Genomic DNA, 18,410 nt, shown 5'->3' with positions numbered 1-18,410 from the left:
GATATATTAGAAAGACATCCTCTTCAAAAGAGCTGCAAACATACAAACAACAAAGCCAAAAAAAGGAAAGAAAAATAAAGCAACTATAGGACAGAGCAGGTTGCAATATGCTAGATGTTTTTTCTCATCATGTTTCTCACACTTTAAATACGTCATTCTTGTAGAGATACGTCTGTTCAAAGAAAGTAAAAATCAAAAGATGAAATTGGATGATAGTCACAAATGTAGGGACAATGTGTATGGCAAGCCAAGTGTCCAATAAGTACAAAAACCATGTTTAGCGGTTGATAATCCAGGTTTATCAGTCAAGAATCAAGGTTCATTGATAATATCGACTGATAATGAATTTTCGACTGATTCTAAATTTTTGACTCAGTCTGATAAACCTGGATTCTCGATAAAACTTGGAATATCAACCGAAAGTCCAAGATTTTCAATTGATAATCCAAGTTTACCCACATTCATATATAGAGTAGTGCCATTGTATAGATCATAGGCTATGTCAGGCCGTGTCCAACCTTCTGCGCAGTGCCAGACACCTGTGCAATGACCGGTACCTGTCCGTATTTCAAATAAATTACCTAAAGGAACCGGACACGTGGTATATAATCGGCGCACTATTGCAACCGGTTGAGCTTTAGTCTTGAAACAAGCGGCACACTTTTGTGTTTCTGACAAAATTATCGCCTTTTGCGAACCTGTCACCCTGTAGAAAGTAGCTATTTGAGTTCATTTTTGTCAATTTGAATATTCTGCTTTTGGAATGGATTATTGTAAAACCGTCTGTACGTGGAACCTTCTTTGTACCTTCACTAATTTGTTTACAGAGTTATTCGGCTCAGGTTTCAGATGCAAGCTCAAATACAATGGTTCTCATTTGGTTAATATGGTATTATGATACCCCTTGCCAGCAACATTAGTCTTGTCTCATCATGTTTCTCACACTTTAAATACGTCATTCTTGTAGAGATACGTTTGTTCAAAGAAAGTAAAAATCAAAACATGAAATTGGATGATAGTCACAAATGTAGGGACAATGTGTATGGCAAGCCAAATGTCCAATAAATACAAAAACCATGTTTAGCGGTTGGAAATCCAGGTTTATCAAGAATCAAGGTTCATTGATAATATCGACTGATAATGAATTTTCGACTGATTCTGAATTTTTGACTCAGTCTGATAAACCTGGATTCTCGAATAAAACTTGGAATATCAACCGAAAGTCCAAGATTTTCAATTGATAATCCAAGTTTATCCAGAGTAGTGCCATTGTATAGATCATAGGCCATCATAAGCATGTCAGGCCGTGTCCAACCTTCTGCGCAGTGCCAGACACCTGTGCAATGACCGGTACCTGTCCGTATTTCAAATAAAGTACCTAAAGGAACCTGACACGTGGTATATAATCGGCGCACTGTTGCAACCGGTTGAGCTTTAGTCTTGAAACAAGCGGCACACTTTTGTGTTTCTGACAAAATTAGCGCCTTTTGCGAACCTGTCACCCTGTAAAAAGTAGCTATTTGAGTTCATTTTTGTCAATTTGAATATTCTGTTCGAAAGTACTAAAACGTTGTACTTTCCAAAAGCTGGAAAGTTCAGAATCTCATTCAAAGTTAAAATGGAAAGCGTGATTTTTTGCCAGTTTGCTTTTTGGAATGGATTATTGTAAAACCGTCTGTACGTGGAACCTTTTTTTGTACCTTCACTAATTTGTTTACAGAGTTATTCGGCTCAGGTTTCAGATGCAAGCTCAAATACAATGGTTCTCATTTGGTTAATATGGTATTATGATACCCCTTGCCAGCAACATTAGTCTACATTACATTCAACAAACCTTTTCTATAAACCTTTGAATCAATCTCGATCATTTCAAGAAGATTGAATATTCATAATATGGTCAGAAACATGTTGTAGCTAAATAATTTGCCTAGATAACGTCAGTTACATTTAGAGGCATCGTCCGTCGGGCTTGTAAGGAATGTTAAAGTAATAATGTAGAGAGTTAATGGATACGCGTCATACGAAATGCATACAATTATGAAAATACGCGAACGATCAAGGTAGAATTGGCAAATTTTATTGATGTTGGTAAGAAACAGAAAATGTGTTTCGCTTGCACGATGCTGAATGCAAGAAATTCTATACTTATTACTATTATATATATAACACCACAAACCTAGCACGTCACCTTGGTTTTGTGTCATTGTTTTGTTCAGAAAAGTTTCTTTCGGCAAATTCTATTTTTTTTTATATTACGTAAACTCAATTTTAATGAAGAGCAAAGCGATCATGATTTCTCGGAAACAGATATACCAGCTTCGGCTGTAAACAAGCTGATTACATTTCACATACTTTCCGGTTGATAGATATTCGCAGGTTATGAATATTCAGCCAATCTGATATCGTGCATATCAAATGACCTGTCTAATTGCATATGATACCGGGTATTGCCGGACTTTTTTGCCATAGCTGGGTGAGGAACCGACGCGAAGATACTTCAACCACTTGTCATCCTTCATCTTATATGGTAAGGGGTGCAAAAAAAAAGGCAATATTTCAGATCTGATTTGGACGCCACTAGCCTGGTAGACTAGAATGGTAGCAGCCGGTAACATATCGGTAAGGGGAAGGAAACTCATGATGGAAGTTTGCGTACTTGTTCTAATGGTGACGTTAGCCACTTCAACGTCGGGTAAGTTTGTAATTTCGCTTCCTTGCTATATAAATCGGCAAATACATATGTATTTATATCTACAACAGTGTATTATATCAACCTTTATCGTCAAATATCGAATAAAAGACCAATTTATGAATACTTTTTGTTATCATATTTGCTTGATGGATGCCACAAAGTGTTAACATCTGGTCGACGAAAAATTGGAATCTAGAACTGGGAATGGCTCACAAAACTTAAATAACTCACCTTATACTGTGAATTAAAACGTATTAAGTATTGTGTGAAAAAACTTGTATAACTCACCTTATATGTTCGGTTTAATATCAAAAGTATTGACTCTATGCCTCACCTTATACTGTCGATTAAGATCATTAAGTATTGTCTCTGTCAGCTGCTATACCTTTTACTTTCAACGACATGTACTAAGTATTGGTTCTATACGTACCTCACCTCAATGAAAGATCATGAGTATTGGTTCTATACCTTACCTTATACTTTCAATGTAAGATCATGAGCAAGGGCGTAGGAACCGGGGGGCTGGGAGGGGGGGGGGGGGCGCCAGCCCCCCAGTGAAAAAGGTGGAGGGGCGGAAGTATCATTCCGCCCCCCCCCCGCTTCGCAAGTCAGAAAACCCCTTTTTCATTTCCAAATGAGAAAAAAAATCTCATTTGGAGCACCAAATTGCATCTAAGGCCAGGTGAAAATACAAAATTAAGTTTACAAAAGGGAGTGGGTGTTGAAGTGTGCTATATTGCACCAAATTGCATCTGAGGCCACCTGGAAATGCAAAAAATTCCCCTCCCCTTAGACCCCTCCCCCAGCCGGCCATCAGTCTTCAGCCCCCCACTCAAAATTACCTTCCTACGCCACTGATCATGAGTATTGGTTCTATACCTCACCTTATACTTTCAATGAGAGATCATAAGTATTGGTTCTATACGTACCTCACCTTATACTTTCAATGAAAGATCATGAGTATTGGTTCTGAGTTAACTCACCTTATATTTTCAAGAAAAGTTCATAAGTATTGGTTCTTTAGCTCAGCTTATACTTTCAATGAGAGATCATAAGTATTGGTTCTTTAGCTCACCTTATACTTTCAATGAGAGATCATAAGTATTGGTTCTTTAGCTCACCTTATACTTTCAATGAGAGATCATAAGTATTGGTTCTTTAGCTCACCTTATACTTTCAATGAGAGATCATAAGTATTGGTTCTTTAGCTCACCTTATACTTTCAATGAGAGATCATAAGTATTGGTTCTTTAGCTCACCTTATAATTTCAATGAGAGATCATAAGTATTGGTTCCTTAGCTCACCTTATACTTTCAATGAGAGATCATAAGTATTGGTTCTTTAGCTCACCTTATACTTTCAATGAGAGATCATAAGTATTGGTTCTTTAGCTCACCTTATACTTTCAATGAGAGATCATAAGTATTGGCTCTTTAGCTCACCTTATACTTTCAATGAGAGATCATAAGTATTGGTTCTTTAGCTCTCCTTATACTTTCAATGAGAGATCATAAGTATTGGTTCTTTAGCTCACCTTATACTTTCAATGAGAGATCATAAGTATTGGCTCTTTAGCTCTCCTTATACTTTCAATGAGAGATCATAAGTATTGGTTCTTTAGCTCACCTTATACTTTCAATGAGAGATCATAAGTATTGGTTCTATACCACACCTTATACTTTCAATGAGAGATCATAAATATTGGTTCTTTAGCTCACCTTATACTTTCAATGAAAGATAATTAGTATTGGGATTTTAACTCGTGCCGTTTTTGTCTCATGACATACACATACAGACAAATACCATACAAAATTATTGAACAAGAAAAACTATTTCAACCCCATCGGCAAAGTACAAATTACTGTGATACTCTTATTAAGATTAATAATGTCCAAAAACTATATATCTAAACCTAATAGATAAGACCACGGCTGTCAACATCTCCCCCAAATATTACTTTCATATTCTGCTTAAAAATATAATATGTGTAAAAGTAAGTTGGCCTGACGTTTCGATCCTAGCAGGATCTTCTTCAGAGGATAAATGTAACAGTAACAGAAGGTACAGAAAATAAATAAGTTTATTCCCTACCCGCCTCCCTTAATCCTCTGTTTGTCCCTCCACTGTTTATCTCCTACCTCTTCTCTTCCCCTGTTGCTTTTTTCTCTCCGTCCCTTGTCTACTAATCTCCTTAAATCTATCCCTTTGTGTTCACCATGCTCATTAACTTGTCTGTATTCCGTGCGTGTTTCTGTCCCTTCTGTTACTGTTACTTGTCATTTAGCCTCTGAAGAAGATCCTGCCATGCTCTCTAGTGGATAAGCAGTTTGTTAACAGTTTTATTTTATTTAAATATTATATTAGTTAAATTTAAATTAATATTTAAAATAATCTAGTAAGGAAAGAACTGATGATATTTTCTTCATCATATTTGATCGAAAAATATGATTATTTACTAATATTATTATTAAGTTTAACTCGCGGGAAAATCCCCACCAAAGAGAACAATATACGTATTTGTTTCTCCCGTGTTTTCAAACGATAATGTAAATTCTTCCAAATCATTCTTACAAAACTACAATCATAAAGGATATGTTGGATTGTTTCTGTGTCAATGACACAAAAACTATTATCTATGACATATATAATATTAAGATATTTATTAGTAGGGATGATCCTGTGAAGTATTCTATATTGAAACCACCTTAGCCGTACGTCATTTGTTCAAAGAAATGGAACGGAGCAATATAAAGACCAAGAATCCTCTAAAACACTCAGGTTCTCACACTATTTTGAATAAGATTTATGTTTAAAGTCGAGTTCAACATTTTGTCATAGACAGACTAACAGCACAAGTTACGGTCACAAAGTGTGACATAAACAAAACTATTTACTGAATTATCAAGCTTATGATCGGTATTAAAAAAAAAACGTTCCACGAGGATTTTATTGCAGCAATTATACCGTAATATTCAAGAAAGTTACACGCAACAGATAAAACTTTAGCAAAGAGGTCAAAATTATACAAAGAACCTTTCTCATTAATCAAATCATTGATAAGAATAATTCCTTTCTGAATTCAGTGGCGATAACATACAGAGTCGAGCCATCACAAAATCGAAGAACCAAAGTTGAAAAGGAGTAAAACCTTCCTTATAAAAGACAGGGATACTGAATCCAAAGCCTTCTTAAGTCAATAGCAAAAATCAAACATTATATCGTAAGTTACACGAATGCAATTGCCGATACATCGACCTTAAACCCCTTTGATCAAAAGATATCAAACGAGGTAGCACATTCTTAAAATGATTAGCAATACACAAACTTGCAATTTTATATATAATATTAAGAAAGGAGATAGGTCACCTATTTTAAAAAGAAATTCCTAGGTTTATCCCCCTTCAGAATTAAAATAATAATACCATGTCTCTGAGTAACATAATATACCTCCTAGTGTAAAATTACCGCCAACTTTATTTTAAATGTTGAGCAGAAAATATTAAATAGACAATTTGTTTTTTCTAAGCAAGATATATGTTTTGGTTATCGTCTTCAAGTCAAACACCCTATGAATTTCCTTATCTTTCATATGAAGTATTATATTTATCAGGAAAAAATGAACAGTGGTATTTCAAATACAAATGCATTCTTCAATCAGTTTAAATTCTTACTACAGGTGGAGAAATATCTTCTTAAGTGCGAAACTCGCTCTCCCATTTCTTATAATAACCTTTACGCAACATTTTCTAGTTGTACTTCTCTTTTTGGTGTTTAGGTTTACGGAGTCACTATATATTTGTCCTGATTCAGTTATACCTTGATTATCTGCTACGTGGGAAATATGTATTTCGTATTTGAATTATGTATTTCTTATTATGTATTTCGATATTGGTTATATCTAATATACTTGGTTAATCGATCGCTTTAATATCACAATTATGGTCGCTATTTAAGAAATAGCTATTGTTTATTTACGAAAATGGAAAAAACAAAATTGTACATTGAATTCAAAGTTTGAATGAAAGATGGTAAAAAAATGTCTCTGAGTTAACAGACATCTGACCAATTTTTATGACCACAATTTAATGAACGAACTAAAAACCAACCCAATTCATTTCAGAAAAACTTACAAATTCTACAGTAATTTAACCGGGATTGTTATTTTTCATGCTCTTTAAAGCATTATAAACTTCATCATAACACAAAGGGCCCTCCATGGTCAGATAAACCTTATGAGATGAGAAAGTTTTCCTTGGAGATCCATATCATTTAAATTAGCCTCATTTGAGCATATAGTGATTTATACAACTCATACTCCTCGCAATTCTCTCTTGGTCAAAAATATCTGTATTATCACCGTTTGTGAGATGGCTTATCAACGTATTTACGCAATTATTCCTTTTATCTAAGTTGAGAAAAGAAATTGATGGATTTTCTCCTTCTTCAATCCATTGTGCTCGAGATCTTATCATATAACTTTTAGTCGCGTTTATCTAATACGCTCAAGTTCCCCCTTTTAACGTGTCATCAATGTAGTCACCTAACAAATAAATTTCTGCTTCGTACCCCTCCAAACACTGACTTTCACCTAAAAGAAACAATTCTCTCTTATTCTGAGTATTTCTGATTAAAGAGAAATAAGAAATTACGTAATTACGTAAGTTACATTTAGAGGCATCGTCCGACGGGCTTGTAAGGACAACGTGTAGGGCAAGCCAAATGTCCAATAAAAACCCCTGTTAAGTGGTTGGAAATTTAGGGTTATCAGTCAAGAATCAAGGTTTATCAATAATTTCGACTGATAATGAATTTTCTACTGATCCTTAATTTTCGACTGATAAACCTGGATTCTCGAATAAAACTTGTAATATCAACCAAAAATCCAAGATTTTCGATTGATAATCCAAGTTTATCCACATCTATATATAAAGTAGTACCATTGTATAGATCATAGGCAATGGCAGGCCGTGTCCAACCTTCTGCGCAGTGCCAGACACATGCGCAATGCCCGGTACCTGTCCGTATTTCAAATAAATTACTCAAATGAACCGGACACGAGGTATATAATCGACGCACTGTTGCAACCGGTTGAGCTTTAGTCTTGAAACAAGCGGCACACTTTTGTGTTTCTGACAAAATTAGCGCCTTTTGCGAACCTGTCACATTGTAGAAAGTAACTATGTGAGTTGATTTTTGTCAATTTGAATATTCTGTTCGAAAGTCCTAAAACGTTGTACTTTCCAAAAGTTTGAAAGTTCCGAATCTAATTTCAAAGTTTAAATGGAAAGCGCGATTTTTTGCCAGTTTGCTTTTTGGAATGGATTATTGTAAAACCGTCTGTACGTTAAACTTTCTTTTGTACTTTCACTAATTTGTTTACAGAGTTATTCGGCTCAGGTTTCAGATGCAAGCTCAAAGACAATGGTTCTCATTTGGTTAATATGGTATTATGATACCCCTTGCCAGCAATAATAGTCTACATTACAGTCAACAAACCTTTTCTATAAACCTTTGAATCAATCTCGATCATTTCAATGAAATGAAATATTCATTATACGGTCAGAAACATGTTGTAATTAAATAGCCTAGATAACGTCAGTTACATTTAGAGGCATCGTCCGTGGGGTTTGTAAAAACAACGTGTATGGCAAGCCAAATGTCCAATTAATACAAAAACCCTGTTAAGCGGTTAGAAATATATGTTTATCAGTCAAGAATCAAGGTTAATCGATGAATAAACCAGGTTTATCGAGAATTTACGACTGATCCTGAATTTTTGACTGACAAACTTGGATTCTCGAATAAAACTTATAATATCAACCGAAAATCCAAGATTGTCAATTGATGATCTAAGTTTATTTACATTGATATAGAATAGCGCCATTTTATAAATCACGTGTCAAGCCGTGTCCAACCTTATGTGCAGTGCCCGACACCCTTGTAGTGCCCAACCTCCTCGCAGTGCCCTTGGTACACTTCTGCGCAGTGCCAGACACTTGCACAATGCCCGGTACCTGTCCCTATGTCAAATAAATTGCTTAAATGAACCGGACTACCCAGGTATATATTTTGTATATAATTTTGTGCATCTGACAAAACTATAGCGCCTCTCGCGAACCTGTTCACATTGTAGAAAGTAGCTATTTGAGTTGATTTTTGTCAATTTGAATATTCTGTTCGAAAGTCCTAAAACATTGTACTTTCCAAAAGCTGGAAAGTTCCAAATTTCATTTCAAAGATAAAATGGAAAGCGTTATTTTTTTGCCAGTATCCTTAAGGAATGGATTCCTGTAAACGATCTCTACGAGCAAAATACTTTTGTACCTTCACTTTACAGAGTTATGCGGCTCAGGTTTCAGATGCAAGGTCAAAGACAATGATTCTCATTTGGTTAATATACAATGTATTATAATACTCCTTACCAGCAATTATAGTTTACATTACAGTCTACAAACCTTTAGGAATTCTATGAATTTGAAACCGTCTGCAGACTGATATCCTCTGCTTATGTTTATATTCCAACACCTGGGAATATCAAAATTGCTAAAACTTGCAAGAGCTCGTTTTCATTTACAGATGAAGATTTTACGCAACGTGATCATAACCATGGTTTCTAACATGTGCATGTCTAAGATACTACTGTGTCAAACTTTAAAAACACGTTGTTTTCAACCAGAAATTTACGTGGTATCTGTGCTTGGGCAAATTTTGAATTTTGTTTATATATATACAACCGGAAACCTACTGCTTGAAGTAACCAAAGCCAACAAATGTATGTTTCCCTAAACAGCCGATGAATATATTCCATAGACTTGCTCACTTTGCATCAAGTTATGGTTTTACAGAGGCATGATATTACAGTTTTATTTAAGGTCGTTTGCGTATAACTCCTGACACGTTTTTCTTTATTAAATAACCCAATTAAATATGTTGGGGTGCTAACAATAGAGTTCGGAAACATACTAGAAAACTACCAAAGGAGAGAGTTGTTCTGCCGGAAACAAAGTATTGTCTAATTCAAATATTGCATTGAAATCGCCAATAACGTATTAACGATTGACAAATAATTCACCAAAAAAAGACAAAGGAAGCTTAAAAAATGTAATGCTAGGTAAACTGAAACCATGCAGCTTAAAATACCAAGTTTGTTAATGGTGATAAAGGCGGTGTTGTACATATTTCGTTAATCAATCTCTTCCTCTTATAGACCCGCTTCTTTGGCTCAATATGGTAATGAGCATACTTCTGTTGTAACAATCTTCGTGTTTACAAGTTGTAAATGAACTGGCAGTTTAAGCAGTATATATGATAGTAATGCTCAGTAAAGCTGTTTCGTCTGTAATATGGAAAACTGTAATTATACTTGGTACTATATATGGCCAATTGAATAGATCCAGTTGTATTATCGAGCAATACTAGGAAGGACATTTCTACTAACTATTTTTCTATAGTATTACTATAGAAATGCAGAAAATTTCTAGCCTACCCAATTTGGAATTAAAACGAGACCGTCCAGCCTCTTTGCCCCTACTGAGTTCTCACACCAATGGTAAAAATTATAAAAGGTTATATTTGAAGGACATATACGAGACAATTGTGGAGAAATAAATTTATACATATGATATGCATACTTTACGGAACTCTGCGATAAAAGTATTGTAACTATGGTATTTCAATTCTCGTGATGGTTATTCCAGCATATACATACATACAAACAAACTTCCAGCCTTCACCGGGACTCGAACCCGGGCTTTATATGCGGACAGAGGTTCGAAAACGAAACCGAAACCGATCTCTATAGAGTAAGGCCAATATGTCACCAAAAACAGAACTAGTATTGTTCGATACAGGTGACAAACGCCTACAGTTGAATTACGACCTTCCTTACCGGTTTCGAACCTCTGGACATACAATCAGCGTCCATAGCCTAGTTGGTTATGGTGCCCGCATATAAAGCGGGAGGCCCGGGTTCGAATCCCGGTGGAGGCTATAAGTTTTCTTTACTGTTCTAAATTGTCCAACTCATAACGTTTTCAATTATATAGATATATATATATATATATATACAAAGATTCATCTAACTTACATACTGTATATACGGTAACAATGTGTGTATGTGTATGTATGTGAGTGTGTCCATGCATAGGAAAGGTGCAGTATAACATGCCTACACTTTCCCCTGTTGAAAACCTCAAACAGTTGTATAGTCACGGTCAAGTCAGTTGCTATTAACTTTTATCGTAATGATAGAATACTTAAAATTAATGATAGACATCTTTCGTTTATTACCAAACGATTGCGTGTCAATGAAAAAACATTGCCACTATTAGTTTCACGTAGTTGGATACCTTACCGTATTGGCGCATTCAAATTTCCGTTATGGAGTCGAACCATGAAACTAATTATCGCCAGAGAGACCAACATTAAATATTCGAAGAGATATTTAACAGCTTTCTGGCGATGAAACTATAAGCTGCTCAACATCTACGTATCCGACAAAAAATTCAACACATGTAAAGCGCAATCTTCCCGAAAGAATAGCAAACGACTGTCCCTAACATGTATATCTATACATAACTAATCGCAGATTTCGTTTCTGTTGTACCAAAGGATATCGTAATACCAATGACCACCTGGCAAAGAGAGAAGAAAATGCGGCATCACCATCCTTTCCGGACGATTTTACGTGCATCCTCAATGCAGCAGCTTACAAACCTAAAAGTAAAGTGAATCTAATCTCAACAGCTGAGAATACCTTCCCGGTCATCTTCAAAAGATATCAGTCTACTGGCAAATTTCAAAGTAAGATGCCACGAGGAAAGGTTACTAAAAATGAAATGACAGGTGTTACAGTACGATCTCTAGAGAGGACAGGGAAGAAATCACCAGAATCTAGACGAAATGGAATATATGCTTGCAAAGCAGGAGAAGGGCTCGAACAGGTGGTAATAGCAGTTCCTGTGACAATACGCACGGCCAGTAAGTACACACGTCTTGTTCCACAAGAGCAGGGGCACAGCCCATTATTTTTATTAAACGCGCACGGGTTGTAAGTTACAAAAGACTTGTTTCACAAGAGCAGGGTCACAGCTCATTATTCTATTAACAGAAAAATGAGTTTCAAATAAAGTATTGCCAGTTTTCAAAGCCCGAACATAATAATAGTTTTGGAGAAGCAAAGACATTCACGTTCAATTTCGTTCAATTTCTTTGACAATTGTCCAATCAGTTTTCAGTTGTTGAATAACATCGGGTTATCACAACAACTCATAACGTGGAATACCTAAAACTATATGCTATAACATGTCTATCGGGTTACCACACCAACCTTTATTGTGGCATGTGTACAGCTACGTCTATACATGTACGTGATATATGCAAATGTTCAAACTCCAGACAATAAACATTGGAAGACAATCATCTCTGGTATTTCGTCGTAATGTATTCATCCAGTGTATTTTTCCTCACCTTTTCAATCATAAGATGTTTCTTCTGCGTCGTTTACAGAAATTCGCCCAAGAGATTTCTGGACGAAAACTATTAATAAGGGCGAAGATTTAACACTAGCAGTTAGTACCAAATCCAAAAAGGTGAATTGGAGAAAAGACGGAGTAGAACAAAAAAAGTGGAAAAGAATGACTTCTGTTACTCTGACAAGTGTAACACCGCAAGACAGTGGCGTGTATGAATGCTATATGAGTCGAAACAAACCACATGCAATTATGAGAGTAATTGTTCGTAGTAAGTATCTTATTCTTACATATATTTTCGGTTATTCAAAATAATTCGGTGCTGAGTTTGACTCTCTAGATCAAGAGTTGAGAAACTGAAAGTTTGAAAACAATCGTTGAAAAACAGAAAGTTGAAAAACAATCGCCATTTGATTTAACTGCTCGTAAATAGACCTGTCTGACACAGCATCGATAAGGGGTTATATAACATCATCAACAAGTCGAAAGTAAAATGTATTTGTGATACATGATCCACTTTTTTCACGTCCAAAGATTGTCCCAGCAATATGATTGGTGACAACTGCGAAGTGTCCTGCATTTGCTATAATGGTGGCGTCTGTCGAGGTGATGGTAGTTGTATCTGCCCTCCAGGCTTCTCCGGTGAACGCTGTGAAGTTTGTAAGTATTAGTAAAAAGTTAGTCTAATGTTCAAGGCACCATTCGTATAAATGTAGTATTATGTTCGAGACATCTATTCTTATAACTGTGGTATTATGTTCGAGACATTTATTCGTACAAATGTAGTATAATATTTGAGATATCTTTTCTTATAAATGTATTCTAGTACTCGAGACATATATTCTTATAAATTTAGCCTAATGTTTAAAACATCTATTTTTAATAGTTTAACACGTGACCCTAAATAATATTTCAAATTTGTTTTGACATGAAGAATTTTGAAATCAGCATTTCAAGTGTACTTCCTCATAATTGTTTGAATTTCAGACTCCCCCCCCCCATCCATTACATGTAGTGTAGTGGGGATGAGATATTGTAATTTGCGAAATTGGTGCTAAAATTGTTGCCCACTTCACCCATTGGGTTGCTACAACTGAAACTTGGTGGGTTGGTCAGACTTAATAGGGGTAACACAAAGTTATAAACTAGCAGGGGGTGGACATTTTTGAAATGGGTGTCTAAAGTTATGTGTGTGTTGGTGCGTATATATGTGTGTACAGAAATTCGTGATAGGAATATATTTGTTATTGTAATTGGTTTGGCAAGTTTACAATTTCGTGTTTAAGATAAAATGTTCTCCACACATTTTGTCACAGAGAGTTAATTCGATAGCCAAATCTGACACAAAATACCCTTCCTGAAATCTCCCTCATTTTTTTTTTTAAATTTTAAAGTACTATGAATGGGAGTGTACAGAGCACACAAGTCTATCTCTTACTTCTCCGAGTTTCCAGTTGGCCCAGGGACTACAGTCCCCTTGTCCGTCTCTCTTTAGTTTTGGTCACAGTGTCATACAAATAGATAATCATGAAATTATACTCTTTTTTATTGCACACCAGTGAGTGGACCAAATTGCTTCGGTAAAAATTGCCAGTACAACTGTGGCGACCCAGAGCTAGTGGATCTTGGGTTCAATCCGGACTGTAAAGGACAACTGTTCTGTCTCGAAGATCCGTATGGTTGTTCATGTGCCCCTGGATTCAACGGCTTAGACTGCAAGAATGGTAAGAAAAAAAGGCAAGGTCAAAATCCACTTTCGTTGCATGGTAAAACACACATAGAAGATAAGGTATTAGAAAGCGGTAGGTTAACTAAAGAAACTGAGCACAAAGTAGTTGTAAATAATGAACTAAACTGACAGATTGATAGTTGATAGCGAATATTAAAACATAAGCAACTTCTCGCCTTTCTTATTTTTAGTAAAATTATTTATGATCAGTATGTAAAGTATCAAGTTCTACAGCAGTCGCGTAGGAAGCTTAACCAAACGTACAGTGAGGGACAGAAATCCGGTGGAGCTTTGGGTCTTAACCAAATGATTGTAATTATATTGGCGCACGGAGCAAAGAAATATTCTTACTAGTAGTTTCCGCTTTGTATAAATTTTAATACAATCTGTATTAGAAAGAAGTAATGAAAATAATGAAAATAATTATTTAAAAAGAGCGCCATCATTTTGTAAACTTTCCGCGCCGTAGTTATTTCCTGTGATAAACAATAACACAATAACAATCTAGTACTTATATATGTATGTATTTTAGATCCTCCTGCAAGCAGGAACTCGCGAAGATGCCTCATTGGTTTATCAAAGCCGCAAGCTGACCGAAGTCAGTCTATTACATTCATATTTAACGTCCATAATTATGAATTGTCAACAACTCTGTAACTGGACGACATACATTAATCTTGGAGTGACTGGAACCGGGGACCTTATGATTGGAAGGCACCGGCGTTAACCGCTGACCTCACACTCCACGTGCTAACACTCCACGAGCAAACAGTCTACTAGTTATACAAAGAACACATATACAACCTAGCCAACCCAAAATCAACAAAACTGAATGATCTGACCTTCCAGGGCTCGCTAAACCAAATGATACTGACAAAAATAACACGCAAATACACACACGCACGACCCCCATCCCGGGAATGGTACAGCTGACCCACCCTGCAAATACAGCTGGGTAGACACAGTTGTAGAGTATACTCTGATGATTCATTACTTAGCCTTCACTGCTTAGGCCTACTGTAAGGCCCGCAAACATAAACTCTAAAGACATGATCGAAGTTATTATATGAAATTCGACGTTAACCTTAAATAAGAATACCCACTTCTTTGGCGGAATCCACCGGTAGTCAACTGTAAATGAATGCTAAATAATTAGCCATATATATATATATATATATATATATATATATATATATATATATATATATATATATATATATATATATATATATATATGTTTCCCTGGGAATCACAACTGGGCGCTCCCTTGGACGACGAAATACACCGAAACAATATAGCTGTTACGACGGCTACTTCATGTCAACAATGCTACTTTGCTAAGTTTCACTAGTTTTGCCTTAAGACATTTTGACGAAATTTGGAGAAGATATGGAACATTAGACGTATTATGAAGTTTATAAACCAGAGTTGTACATTTTATTGTTCGGTCTCCTTATGCAATACAAAGGATCCAGTTAAATGATTTAGCACTTACATCCCTTTGTTTGGTTGAATAAGTTAGCGACAGAAACATACATGTGCCACTTTTCAAGGTAGGGGACACGTTCCAGCGACAAATTGCCGCATCTCCTGTTCCTACGACTATATATGTACAGGATGTTTTCACCATTAAAGGGACTTTATCATTTTTATTCTACTTACATGTTAAGTTCAGGCTAATGAGTCTATTGTTCGAGTGGGATTTTAGTATCCATATAGCACTGAACCACAGGATCAACGGCAAGACCTACTTTAAATGACAGCTTGCTTTGCATAACCGACGGTAGCACAATCTGATAAATGAACGAAAACCATAACAGTATGAGGTTGAATAAATATGTTGCAACAGATGCTGCATACAAAACTAAAAGCATACCCAATTAATATAATTACCCAATTGACGTAAACACTAAATTGTCAAAATAAAGTATATGTACAATTTTTTTTAGAAATACTCGGTAAAAGCCACCCATCGCTGGATAGCTAACATGTTGGCACTTCAGGCCCACTAAAGCTTCCTTATCACGATCATACAAAGTTTTAGCTTTCGTAACGTGTAAAAAACAGGGGCGGACCCAGGACTTCATAAAGGACAGAGTGGACCTATAATCGTTGTAGGACGTCTAGAGGTGCTCTCAGAAAGACGTAATGAAACTTTCAGCACCAGCCTGAGTTAGGCATATCATGGGTGTAAGCTGGAATGGTTAAGAGTGTTTGTGTGAAATGGGGTGGGGAGGGGGAGGTAGAGGTTTCGCACAAACCCCTTTATCCGCGCATGAACAAGCCTCCTTTATCTGCGCGCTCAGCTACAGAGCATGAGGCAAGTAACCTTTCTTTGCAATGTTAGAGTCATGCTTAATAGGCTTTGAGGTTGTGCTTTGAGATGCCAAATTAAGTTTCTGGCCGACAAATGCAATTTTATTTTCGCAACGCATTATAAATAGAATGTATGCCATATCTTACATTTTCAAAGCAATTATTTATTTGCTCAGAGGAAAAACATGGTTCGGTCAGAAAAAAGTATTTGTTGTACTACTTAAAGCTATTTGGCTTGTCGTAGGCTTCATAACCGGCCATGGGACATGAGAACCACAGTAGATGTAACCATATCAGACTTTCTTCAAAATGTTTACTTCCGATTATTTTCTTGTTGATTTATCCTTGGAATATGTTGCATTTTGGAAGTGTTTAGCTGTCAATGTTCTTAATTGCCTTCAAAATGCAAAAGATAAAGCATTGGATTATTATCAAGAATAACAACAAGATTTCCAGCTCAATTATTGTGATAACATCATTCTGCAATTGCCAGAGGTTTTCACAACATCACAAAATTTGAAGAATTAATATCCTGGTCATAACTGCAATGAAGATGTGTTTATCAATTGTAGAGGAAGAAACTTCCAGCAAATGTTCTCTTCAATATAACTTTTAAATTGTCTGCCATCATATATACCCGTTAAAAGTAATTTGATAGTTTGTTACTAAAACTGGCAAGCATCCTACAATCAGTACTGCTATGCAAAGTCCACGTCAATAAACCGATCCTCATGGACAATTTCTAATTTGCCAGTTCTGAAGTGAACGTGACAGAGGGTGTTATAAGGTTGGGGAATTAGACCCTAAAGTTTGAATACCCCCACCCCCACGTACCCCTCCCCCCCCAAAAAAAGAGAGCAGTAAGACAAATGTAAACATGAAGATACATAGGCTTAGGTAGTACTTGTAGTTGTCATAAACATAGAGCTATTGCAAACAATAGGTTGGTACCTTGGAGTAAAATATATCAGTCGTTACGCAGTTAATTTGTGCTTTACGTACAGGTTGTCCTGCTGGATCTTTTGGCGCTGACTGTAAACAGACCTGTCACTGTGCAGATGGAGGGTCCTGTGACAACAGAATGGGAATATGTAGCCCTCCTGCTTGCCAAGTTGGGTGGACTGGTGAAAATTGTAATGGTAAGTCTTTCTCATCTGCTTTTTGGTTCCGATATCGAAGGTTGAATATATATGCCAAGTGTCACTGTAACCGTGCATGTATGTCTCACATTCTGGTATTATCAAGGTGTGAGAGCAAGAGTATACAATCACCAAAAAAAAAGAAGACATTTTAATGTGTCTGAATGTAAATTACCACATCAACTAGCTGAGAAGCAGTATAATTTATTTTCCAAATGACATCGTCTGGAAATAAAAGTATAAGAATAATTTATCAGTCGTGATGGAAGAGGCCGTAGAGTATGGGACTGTTACTAGCCATTTGCCAGGGCGTCGCCTACCTTTCCGTGACACTGGCTATCCATTAGCACATTGAACCTACAGATGCCTTTGAAGATTTAGCAGACATAGACTGTATTACGATCACAATTTTACGAGTACACCGTTCTAATTGATATGAGCACCGTGAGTCCTTGTGCAATAGTTAACCATTTTACTCTCTACTACATAAACATATTGTCACCTCATATTCATTAGCCCGCAAATTGGTATGAGAGGATGTAGACTAAGGCAGTAAACACAAATAAGGCAGTAACTGTTATTAATATGCTTTCATACTGCAGTTCAATACAAGGAGAATAGACCTAATGGCTTCAAATGGAGGCGGATTTTCACCGTTTGTCATTACCTTTCCCGGGCCGTTGGTATTCGAATTGGCGGTGGGGCATAGTGGGCGGGTTTTTGATTGTATGTTCTTCACTTTTATAGTACTTCTAGAACTTTGGATGTGGGTTGGGGTTGGGAAGTTGTTTTTGCTAAAAGTTTAGTTTCTGTGGGGATCGGTTTGGTTTGAAGCGCCGTTTTGGCTGTGACGTTTTGGGTTCCGCTGGGCGGATCACAAAAATAACACAAACAGTGGATTATATTAAGTCCCCGTTTGATGCAGTCATATTCGTCTACTCATAGGAGATTTTCATACACAGAGACTTTGTTCAGTCTATCATTGGCAATGACCACAATGACCATGAATGCATAATAACATTTCTTTGTAGCAATTAAGGATTAAGCCCTGATGGTCATTGGG

The 18,410-nt window shown here is 36.4% G+C and overlaps 1 protein-coding gene and 1 non-coding gene across 2 annotated transcripts in view; both read left to right on the top strand.

The window, feature by feature from the left end:
- The first annotated feature begins 2,457 nt into the window (after nucleotides 1-2,457).
- Nucleotides 2,458-18,410, top strand: part of LOC139961129 (IgGFc-binding protein-like) — an 88,995-nt gene continuing 73,042 nt past the window's right edge. Inside the window, exons 1-6 of the mRNA XM_071960069.1 lie at nucleotides 2,458-2,692; nucleotides 11,304-11,672; nucleotides 12,201-12,434; nucleotides 12,698-12,823; nucleotides 13,723-13,887; nucleotides 17,213-17,347. Of these exons, the coding sequence (XP_071816170.1) occupies nucleotides 2,596-2,692; nucleotides 11,304-11,672; nucleotides 12,201-12,434; nucleotides 12,698-12,823; nucleotides 13,723-13,887; nucleotides 17,213-17,347 (1,126 nt within the window). The 5' untranslated portion in view covers nucleotides 2,458-2,595. The remainder of the gene's footprint in view (nucleotides 2,693-11,303; nucleotides 11,673-12,200; nucleotides 12,435-12,697; nucleotides 12,824-13,722; nucleotides 13,888-17,212; nucleotides 17,348-18,410) is intronic.
- Trnay-aua (transfer RNA tyrosine (anticodon AUA)) lies at nucleotides 10,610-10,682 on the top strand. Its single transcript has one exon. It is a non-coding gene; the product is annotated as a tRNA-Tyr (tRNA).

The sequence above is a fragment of the Apostichopus japonicus genome, chromosome 1 (assembly GCF_037975245.1).
Source record: "Apostichopus japonicus isolate 1M-3 chromosome 1, ASM3797524v1, whole genome shotgun sequence".
In the NCBI taxonomy this organism is placed as follows: Eukaryota; Metazoa; Echinodermata; class Holothuroidea; order Aspidochirotida; family Stichopodidae; genus Apostichopus; species Apostichopus japonicus.
The sequence above is the reverse complement of the archived record's forward strand: the minus strand, read 5'-3'. Positions and strand labels throughout refer to the sequence as shown.